The sequence below is a fragment of the Mirounga angustirostris genome, unplaced genomic scaffold (assembly GCF_029215605.1).
Source record: "Mirounga angustirostris isolate CCGP_5_RB_7025 unplaced genomic scaffold, mMirAng1.0.hap1 SCAF_17, whole genome shotgun sequence".
Lineage (NCBI taxonomy): Eukaryota > Metazoa > Chordata > Mammalia > Carnivora > Phocidae > Mirounga > Mirounga angustirostris.
The window spans coordinates 47,632,442-47,641,703 of NW_026991725.1; the positions used below are offsets into that span (position 1 = coordinate 47,632,442).

At 60.5% G+C, this 9,262-nt stretch overlaps 3 protein-coding genes across 21 annotated transcripts in view; 2 read left to right on the plus strand and 1 right to left on the minus strand.

The window, feature by feature from the left end:
- Nucleotides 1–795: 795 nt before the first annotated feature.
- Nucleotides 796–3,445, plus strand: TMEM88 (transmembrane protein 88). The gene is made up of 2 exons (XM_045889936.3): nt 796–1,139; nt 1,247–3,445. Exons 1-2 carry the CDS (start codon nt 930–932, stop codon nt 1,514–1,516), a joined length of 480 nt encoding a protein of 159 aa, XP_045745892.1. The 5' UTR covers nt 796–929; the 3' UTR covers nt 1,517–3,445.
- On the minus strand, nt 2,452–3,282 carry NAA38 (N-alpha-acetyltransferase 38, NatC auxiliary subunit). Its single transcript, XM_045889931.3, has 3 exons — nt 3,147–3,282; nt 2,767–2,950; nt 2,452–2,608 (listed from the first exon to the last, which is right to left on the minus strand). Exons 1-3 carry the CDS (start codon nt 3,225–3,227, stop codon nt 2,496–2,498), a joined length of 378 nt encoding a protein of 125 aa, XP_045745887.1. The 5' UTR covers nt 3,228–3,282; the 3' UTR covers nt 2,452–2,495.
- A 211-nt stretch (nt 3,446–3,656) lies between the features above and the next one.
- CHD3 (chromodomain helicase DNA binding protein 3) overlaps nt 3,657–9,262 on the plus strand; it is a 48,840-nt gene continuing 43,234 nt past the window's right edge. For 14 of the 19 annotated variants that reach the window (XM_064582084.1, XM_064582091.1, XM_064582089.1 and 11 more), the window contains exons 1-4: nt 3,657–4,007; nt 4,105–4,181; nt 4,314–4,532; nt 5,086–5,257. In XM_064582084.1, the coding sequence (XP_064438154.1) occupies nt 3,806–4,007; nt 4,105–4,181; nt 4,314–4,532; nt 5,086–5,257 (670 nt within the window). In that variant the 5' untranslated portion in view covers nt 3,657–3,805. Of the gene's footprint in view, nt 4,008–4,104; nt 4,182–4,313; nt 4,533–5,085; nt 5,258–7,674; nt 7,927–8,503; nt 8,900–8,981; nt 9,251–9,262 lie in introns of those variants that run through there. The other 5 variants (XR_010408345.1, XM_064582097.1, XM_064582098.1 and 2 more) reach the window with 5 other exon arrangements.

Consider the following 9,262-nt stretch of genomic DNA (forward strand, 5'->3'; position numbering starts at 1 on the left):
GCCCCGCCGCCGGGCTCTCCCTGCGCCCCAGTGTGTGTCCGGGGCCGGCCCCGTCCGTCTCCGCCCGTCCGCCCGCGGCTCCAGCCGGGTTCTCATGGTGCTCAAACCCGCTCCCCTCCCCGACGTCCTGCACTTTCTCGGACCAGGCCCCCACTCCCGACCCGACCCCAACCCCGCCTGAGGGTGAGCGACTCCTGTACTGTAGGGGAAGAAGTGGGAACTGAAATGGTATTTTGTAAAAAAATAAAATAATAATAATAATAAATAAATAAAAAAATTTAAAGTTTTAAAGAAAGAACTATGAGGAAAAGGAACCCCGTCCTTCCCAGCCCCGGCCAATTTTAAAAACACGGACCTTCCCCTCACCCCCCCTCCCCACCCCCCCCGCCTCCCCTTTTCTTTTCAAGCGTGAACCAGCCCAGGGCCAGGGCCTCACTGGGGCAGGGACACCCCGGGATGAGTTTCTCTGGGGCTTTATTTTTGTTTCGTCGGTGGATTTTCTCTCCCACGCTGGGGCTGCGGAGGGCTGGGGGGTTTACAGCCCCGCCCCCTCGCACTGCACTGTCTCTCTGCCCCAGGGGCAGAGGGGTCTTCCCAACCCTACCCCTATTTTCGGTGATTTTTGTGTGAGAATATTAATATGAAAAATAAACTCAGAGAAAAACATCCGGCTTCGGTAACGTGCTGGGGCTCGCGGGGCGCGCGGGGAGGAGGGCTGCCCCGGCTGCGCAGACCCCGGCGGGGCGAGCCCCTCCCCGAGGCGCCTGTGGAATGTCCAGAGCGCTGGTCCGCTCCTCGGGACGGGGGTGCCTAATCCCGGAGCCGCATTCCAGGATAAGGGGGGTGGGGAGAGGCTGGGCCGGGGGAGGGGCAGGAAAGAGGGCTATAAGGGCCGCGGCCCAGGCGGGCGGGCGGGAGCCAGGCAGGCCATGGCGGATGTCCCCGGGGCGCAGCGGCCGGCTCCCGGCGGCGGCCCGGAGCCCCGGGACCCCCTGGACTGCTGGGCCTGCGCTGTGCTGGTCACGGCCCAGAACCTGCTGGTGGCTGCCTTCAACCTCCTGCTGCTGGCGCTGGTGCTGGGGACCATCCTGCTACCCGCTGTCACCATGCTAGGCTTCGGCTTCCTCTGCCACTCCCAGGTGAGCGCGGCCCTTCGCGGGCACGGTGGCGGGGGGGTCTGCGGGCCACGGCTGCCCGCCCGGGCTCTCGGGCCTGGTGGGGCCTGACGCCTGCTCTCCTCCCGCAGTTCCTGCGCTCCCAGGCGCCCCCTTGCACCGCGCACCTGCGGGACCCGGGCTTCACGGCCCTGCTGGTCACCGGATTCCTGCTCCTCGTGCCGCTGCTCGTGCTGGCCCTGGCCAGCTACCGCCGCCTCTGCCTGCGCCTCCGCCTGGCCGACTGCCTCGTGCCCTACAGCCGAGCCCTCTACCGGCGCCGGCGCGCCCCGCAGCCGCGGCAGAGCCGGGCCTCCCCGGGGCCCCAGGCCGCTCCCACGTCAGGGAAGGTCTGGGTCTGAGGACCCTCGAGTCAAGAACCGCCCTGTCGACTGCCCCCACTCCCGGGCGGCCCGAGGACTTGAAGCCCGGGGGGGCGGGGGGTCTCCCGACCTGCCCCGCCCCCACCCTGCCTAAGCCGGGGTCCAGCACCGCCTCGGGGGACCGGAGCATCCGTGGACCAGAGCTGGCGGAAACCCACTCTCCTCCTCCTACCTAGATCTGAATCCTGGACTTCTGGGCTGGACGCTGCACACCCCCCATCACTCCGCCCTCCCCTCCTCCTCCCTCAGGACGACGGAACCGCGTGTCCTCCTTGCTGGTGCAGCTCTTCTAGTATTTACGGGCGGGCGGGGGGGCGGGGGGAGGCAGGTTGGAGGGGAAGGAGGGAGCACACACCAATAAAGAACGAACTGAACGCCTTCCTGGGATCCTGTGAGCACAGAGATGGCACAATTCCTGTCACCCCCGTCCTGTGCCCAGGAGCAGGAAACAAGCCGGGGCGGAGGGGCGGGGGCGCAAGCCGCATCCTTCGGCCGCCCGGGGGCCTTCCCTTATCGCGGTAGCCCGTTCTTCCTGGCCAGACCCCAGAGCTCTGGCCCTGACCCTAAAGTCACCTCCCCCCTCAACAGAGTGGAGAGGGCCCGGCCTCCGTCGCCTGCCCTGCTCCCCTTGGGGACCCGAGCCCGTTCTCTGACCCCAGCTTGGAGGAACTCGGTGTTGCCAGGCCGGGGAGGGAAACAATGGGCCTTCCGGAACAGGATGACACCCCCTCCGGCCACAATTCTGGAGCAGCAGCGTGGGAGGGAAGATGGAGGGGCCCACCCTGGGCCCTGCTGGTCCTTAGTTCACCCCCACCCCCGAGCCAGAGGGAACCCCTGGCTCCCCTGCACGTCCAGGTTGGGGAAGGAGGGTTGAGAGTGCTCCCGACATCCCAGCTACACTCGGACACTAGGCACTTCGTTCCAGGTTTAATGGTCTGCAAAGCATGCGCGGTCGAGGTCAGAGATAGGGAGGCCCTGCCAGGCTCTCCCTCTGCACCTCAATAGACACGATGTGGTGGCCGGGTACCATGGCCAGGCCCAGTACACGGGGTTCCCCCGCCGAGAAGGAATCTGGAAAGAAGGGTCAGAGCATCAGGGAGGCAGGCCAGCGCCGGTCCCGCCCCTTCTAGCCCCAGAACTCAGGGGTGCAGCCAGACACTGAGGGGGCAGCGCCCTGCGGGGAGGCTCCGCCGCATTCCCAGGGGGCCGTGCATCCCCCGGGCACTGACCCGACGGCTTGAGGAACTCCTGCGCCGAGCCCAGGATGACATTGCAGTCGCGGTCGGTGCAGAGGAAGCAGCCGACCAGGGTCCGTCCATCGGTCATGCGAATGCGCATAGTCTTGTTGAGCAGCGCCTCCAGCTGCTGCCGGGCCCGCGCGGCCGGCGAGTCCTCGCGCTCCCCGTCCGAGTCCTGCGCGGGGCGGGACACGCGCTGAGACGGCACCGCCCCGGCGGCCGCCCCCCCGCGGAACCACAGCTCCCGACAGCCCGCGGGGCGCTCCCACCGAGCCCAGAGGCTGCCGGGAGCCGCAGTTCCCCCTCCGGCCCCCCACTCCCCTCTTGCTCCCAGGCTGCCCCTCGATCCCAGAACTCCAACCCGCGCTAACCCCGGCGCTGGAGCTGCTCTGACGCCGGCTGCAGCAGCCGTTCTCCTCTCGTAGCAGCATGGTTGGTCCAGCTCCGGCCATTTGCCCCGGGGCCTCCTCTGGGCCCTTCAACTTCCTAAGAAGCTTTCGGGTCCGGCGGTCTGAGATCTCGCGAGCGCTCCCGGCCTCTTTTCTTTCGCGAGATCACCTCTCCTCCTCCTCGTCGTCTCCTGGGCAACTGCAGAAATCTCGCGAGCTCCTCCTACTTCTCCGGCGCCGGATGTCTTAAGATATCGCGAGAAGTTTCACCGCTTTAGTTTCATACATACCCTTCGGGAAGCCGGGAATTGAGCGAGACGCTTTTCCTCGTAATCACACTCCAGCCCATACTCCCGTGCTTCTCTGCTTCGCCAGTCAGTCCTAAATATCCCCTCCCGCCCAGACCACTCTGAAGACGGAGGGCGTTCGCTTTCCCCCGGACCTCCGGAGGACGCGACTCAATTCCTTGGAAGCCAGACTCAGACTACATTTCCCGTGAGCGCGCACAGCCCCCGCCCAGTGTTTGATCTCGGTAGACGGTGGCCGGAAAGGGACAATGGTTTCCATGTCAGCGGACCAACGCGCTCGCGAGGGGGAAGATGCAGTGAGTGAGTGAGTGCGTGCGTGCTGAGTGAGGGGCGATGAAGCAACCGGAGACGCAGGTGGCCGACGGTGCAAGAGCCGCGCCGCGCCGGGGCCTCGTGGGGGGGCCAGACTTTGAGTTTTTCCGGCGTCGCTATTTCACGCCGGCCGAGGTGGCCCAACACAACGCGCCGGAAGACCTGTGGGTGTCCTACCTGGGCTCCGTGTACGACCTGACGCCGTTGGCTCGCAAGTACAAGGGTAAGGGCCGCGCCCCGGGCCAGGGTCAGGGTGTGCGTCGCGGGGCAGGTGCCTGGCTCTTGCGCGGCTGGCGCTGACGGCGGCTGCTCCTTCCCAGGAGACCTGCTGCTAAAACCCATCGTGGAAGTTGCCGGCCAGGACATCAGCCACTGGTTCGATCCGAAGACCGGAGACGTGAGTTCTGCCGGAACCCGGGGTGGGGGTGGGGGTGGGATGGGACCGCGGGGTGGGGAGGAAGGGCGGGAGCTGGCCGGAGTCGGAGGTCGTGACTGCCCCGAGGCCCCTCTCCCGATCCCTGCGTTAAAGATCCGCAAGCACGTCGATCCGCTGACCGGTACCCTGAGATACCGCACCCCCCGGGGCCGCTTTCTGCACGTCCCGCCTCAGCTGCCGCGTTCGGACTGGGCCAATGATTTCGGGAAGCCCTGGTGGCAGGGGGTGCGTTATGAGGTGGGGCGGCTGTCTGCCAGGACCCGCAACATCCGCATCATTAACACGCTCACGTCGCAGGAGCACGCGCTGGAGGTGAGAACTGGTGCCTGCGGGCAGGTCCGAGGGAACTGGGAATCCCAGCAACTCTCCCAGGAGATCTTCAGGCCGCTGGCTCTCCATAGCCAGTGGGAGCAGTATTTTCCCCCTCTTTAGGGGTAGCCGAGGAGAGCAGACCACCTAGGTCTGCGGGGTTGGGAATGGAGGAGTGGCCGGATCACAGGGTACAAGAGAGACCCTCATAAGCCCCGGGTCAGCAGTTCATGCACCCCAGTGATGGTGGTCCTCGGAAGCACTCCCATGCTGTGTTTTGGGTAGTAGTTGCAACCGGACTCTCTTATTAATGTTCTCTGTGGAAGGGATGAAGGGAGGGGGCAGTGACTCTGACCCTTTAGGGCCATCCGCCGCATGCTGGAGCTCCAGCTTCGTTTGGGGGACTGGGAAGTGCCTAAAAATATTATCTGCCGAGGGAGGCACTCTGAGCCCAGCACGATCATCTGCGCTCCGGGCCTTGGCTTGGGGCGCGGGTCTGTGTGTGTGTGTGTCCCATCCAGAATCCTGGGGGGTGGGGCGCTTTCATGTTCTGCAGGTGGGGGCCCAGGAATCAATGTGGGAAATCCTGCACCGCTGTCTCCCCTTTAATGCACATGCTGCCAGCTATACATGGAAATATGAGGGGAAGGAACTGAACATGGATTATACCCTGGAAGAGAATGGGATCCGGGATGAGGATGAAGAATTTGACTATCTCAACATGGACGGTACACTCCACACCCCTGCAATACTGCTCTACTTCAACGATGACCTCACAGAGCTATAGGGATGGAGACGAAGGCTTGTGTGGACTCAAGATGTATTTTGAGTTTGGCTGTATCTGTGTCCTGTAGGTGGGGGAGGGGGCGGGGGGCTGGACATAGACCTCCACTCCGATCTGGGAACTGGCCTGTGGTTCCCGCGTCCTTCTGAAGTGTACAGGTCCTATTTCCCAGTCCCGCTGTGATTTGTTCAAAGTTAGGGAGAATGCTAGAAGCACGTTCAGTAATTCTCAGGAGTGACATGAGAAGATAAAGTATCTTGGGTTAGGGAGACAGCCAGAGCTCAGGCAGAACTTTTTGACAGTCGGAGAAGAAATCCTACACAGGGATGAGGGATGGGAGAACTTGTATGGCAGTGATGGGAACGGGGACGGCTGTGAGAGGATGGGATTTCCACAGACAGGAACAGGAAGTATCTATTGCTGGTCATACAAAGCTGGCTGATCTGCCTTCTGAAGAGTACTTGATAGTTAGAACCCCAAAGGGAAGAAAGGAAGTGAAGGGTTAGTCGGTAGTTCAGGCTAGACCTTATGCTATGTGCTTCGTACACCCTTTTTAATACAGCTACTCTCTAAGGTGGGTGCTGTCACCACGATTTTACACAGAAGTCTTTTTGAAGCTAAGAAAGATTTTTTTCCCTATTTGGCTTTCGTAAGCGATCGATGACCCCGGGCAGCATCCCATCCAGCAAGTAGAGGGGAGCTCCCTAAGCTCGCCAAGATTTAGTAGCAGGAAGGCACACTAGTTAGTGGCCAGGATGCAAACTCAAGTCTAAATCCAAAGTTCGTGTTCTTTCAGGGTAGAGAGAGGATCTCACTGTCCTAGGCTCGTCCCAAAGACAGCCGCCATGGGGGGTGGTGGCCAGATTTGTCTCCTTTAACCCCGGCAGGGGAGGGGAATGAGGATGACAGGCAGCACCCCCACCCGCGGAGTCTCCTACCCGCAGCACCTCCTGCCAGAAACGCCCCCCTCTCCTCGCACTCCCGTCACTCCCCAAGGAGACCCTAGCTCCTAAATGCCTCTGGGATGCATCCTCTTCCTCACTGCTTGTCCAGACCGCTGTGCAGACGTCCTCACGAGCCCCCCACTTCCGCGTCCGCCCCTGACCCCCCACGTAGTAGTCCGAGTGAGCGCTGAGAACCAAACCCAGCATCTGACTTTCCTTCCTTCGGAGTCTTCAGTGGCTTCCGGGTGCTTTGGGAATAAGGTCCTGTCCATCTGAAGACGCTGCACGAACCGGCCGGTGCCCCCCTTGCGTGCCTCACCTCTGTTCCCTGTGTCCCAGCCGCTGGGGCTGTCTCCGTGACCCAGAGCCCTAACACACCGTTCCCTCTGCCTCCACACTCTTCCTCCCGTCCCCCACCTAGCTGACCCTAAATGTTTCTTCCTCAGGAGCTTTTCTGATTTCTTGGCGTAGAAAGCAAGATTTTCCATTAGATCGTCTCTTAGCATCACACTTATTCCAGTGTTGGTTTTAAGATTATGGATGTGAGACGGCCATCTGGGTCACCGCCGGGTTCCCAGTGTTGGGCGCACAGTTGCTGCTCAATAAATGTTGATGGGATGACCTCCAATGTTGAGTGAACTCATCTGTCCATCGTAACTAGTGTGGATGGGACGCTGTGACCTGGGAGGCAAGGCGAGACCAAGAAGTAGGACGTCTGGCGGCTGTGGCAGCTTCTCTGTCCTGGTTCCCCTCAGAACGAGACCAAACCCTAGAGGCCTTCCTCTGCTCAGATTTGGGGGGAAATCCACCTGCCATTCCCCCATATGGCCATCAGGTGGCGGTCGTCGCCCACAGAGTCGGGGGCGGGGGGGGGGGGGGACAAGGGAGGGAAAACCCGCCCAAGTTCTAAAGAGGTTACAATCAAAGGGGGCTCCCTGGAATGTACAGGTGGGAGGACGGATCTGAAAAAGGAAACACCACATGGCTACTGTTTTTTTAGCATTTGGCTACATTCTGGTCTGTATTTTGTCCACCAGCAGTAAAGTTTGAGGAATAAAACCCATGGGATGGTGCAGGTAGGGGCTCTGATTACAGGTGTGGGTGTGTTCAGGGCCAAGTGCAGAGCTGCGGACGGAATAAAGAGCACGCATTTCAAAGAGAATACAGTACATTCCCTTAGTAACACTTACCGACGTGTGTGTGCGCGTGTGTAGAGCTTTTCCCGAGGCACTACCTTGTTGTTCTCTACAAATCCAAGGCTGGCTGTTTGCGTGAGGAGTATGTAAATAATGCCTCGGCCAAAAATCTAGAAAGTACATAGCACATGAGCGTGGGGTCCAAGTCCTCTTGCGGTGACCTCTTCGTTTTGGAGTGGGGTGGGGTGACAGTTGGAATACTGAACGCTGCCCGTCCTCAGGAAACCATAGCGACTTCAAAGGACTCAACTGGCCGATTTGCCTCGAGCCGCCGTCCCTGTGAGCACAGATCACTGAGGAGAGCAAAGGCCCGTATGTCCTCGCAGGGGCCGCCTTCTCAATGGGATAAAACACACACGCATGAAAAGGTAAATGAAGACAGTACCCGATGAAGGACCAAATTATGGTCTAGAAAACGTTTCCACCCTCAGGGCAAGTCGCAGGTGGATTCTTCACCTGGATCTCCAGAAGTGCTGAGGTGGTTTCTAAATCGTGTGTCTGTGTCTGTTTGCACGTGTGCGCAAGCTCAGATACGTATTATTTTGGAGAAAGGTGCTGTCATTTCCATGAGTCTCAAAATGGCCCAATCCTCTGCCCCGACATAGTACACACGCACAAACGGGTCATTTCAAGTGACGTATGAAAGGTGCTAATATAATGTAGTCCCGGGACTCTGAGCACCCGTCTCAGTGCTCTACCTCGACTCTTACACCTGTGTTCCCGTGGCAGCAATTCCTAAAGCTTTAACCCTGGGGGCCAAGTTTAGGACTAGTCTGAAACCTTTTAGTACTGCCCCCGATTCCGATCTGGATGCACGCTGGAGCAGAGGGAGGGGATCTCTCATTTAGTCTTGACCCCAACGCCCAGACACTGGCGGCAGGTTAAGGTTGACGGGCCCAGCCCCGCACAGCCGAGTTTGGGTAAACCCCATGGACATTGTTGCTATTGGGACGGCCTCCACCATCTGACTCAGTCATCTCTGCGCCTGCAACAGCCCCCGAATGCCCGGCGTGGAGTGGCAATAAAGACACACCTGTATTCATCATCCAGGAATGAACGGTCCACGTAAGCCCTGCTCTTTGAGATGTTGGAACTCGGGCCATACGACGCAGAACACGCGACGGTCTTGCCGCTTGCCCACCCTGGCCCTTTGAAGAGAGCTGCAGAGAGGTGGAGAGTCACATCTGTGCTGGTGAGTCCTGCCGGCCCTCCTCTGGAGCAGTGAGCAAGATGAAATGTCCCCCTGCCCTTAGCGGACAGCCCCTCCGGGCAGACCTTCCTCCACCCCAGCGGGTCACTGAGAACGGATCCCGTGCAAAGAACAGAAGGCTCAGTGCTCGGACCTAACTACCAAGAGTTCGTTTTTCTCAAATAAGAGTCTGTGGTGCCATCATTCCCTGGGGCAGCTCTGGGCCTCACGTTTGTCACTGGTCTCGCTTCTCTACTTCTGGCCCGCGCCGTGGGCAGGAAGGGGGGAAGGGGGGAGGCGGGAAGGGCGGGGCCTAGATCCAAGCACTCATTTTGCTAGCGGTCCTTCGAAGACTTCTGAGCACATCTCACTGGTGGGACGTGGGTGGCACAGGACCCTTGGCTGCGAGGGATGTGGGATGACGTCCACAACAAGAGCAGGGACGGCTGCTGCGGAGGGACCGTCCGGACACCGGGTCGGGACCAGGTCGGGACCTGCGAGGTCTTCCGCGACTCACGCGCACGGGCTGCTCGTCCATTCGTTAACCACACAAAGGTATCAGGCGCTTTGTGCGCGGGCCTGTTTCGGGTCCTGGGGATGCAGAAGTGAGGGTCAGGCAC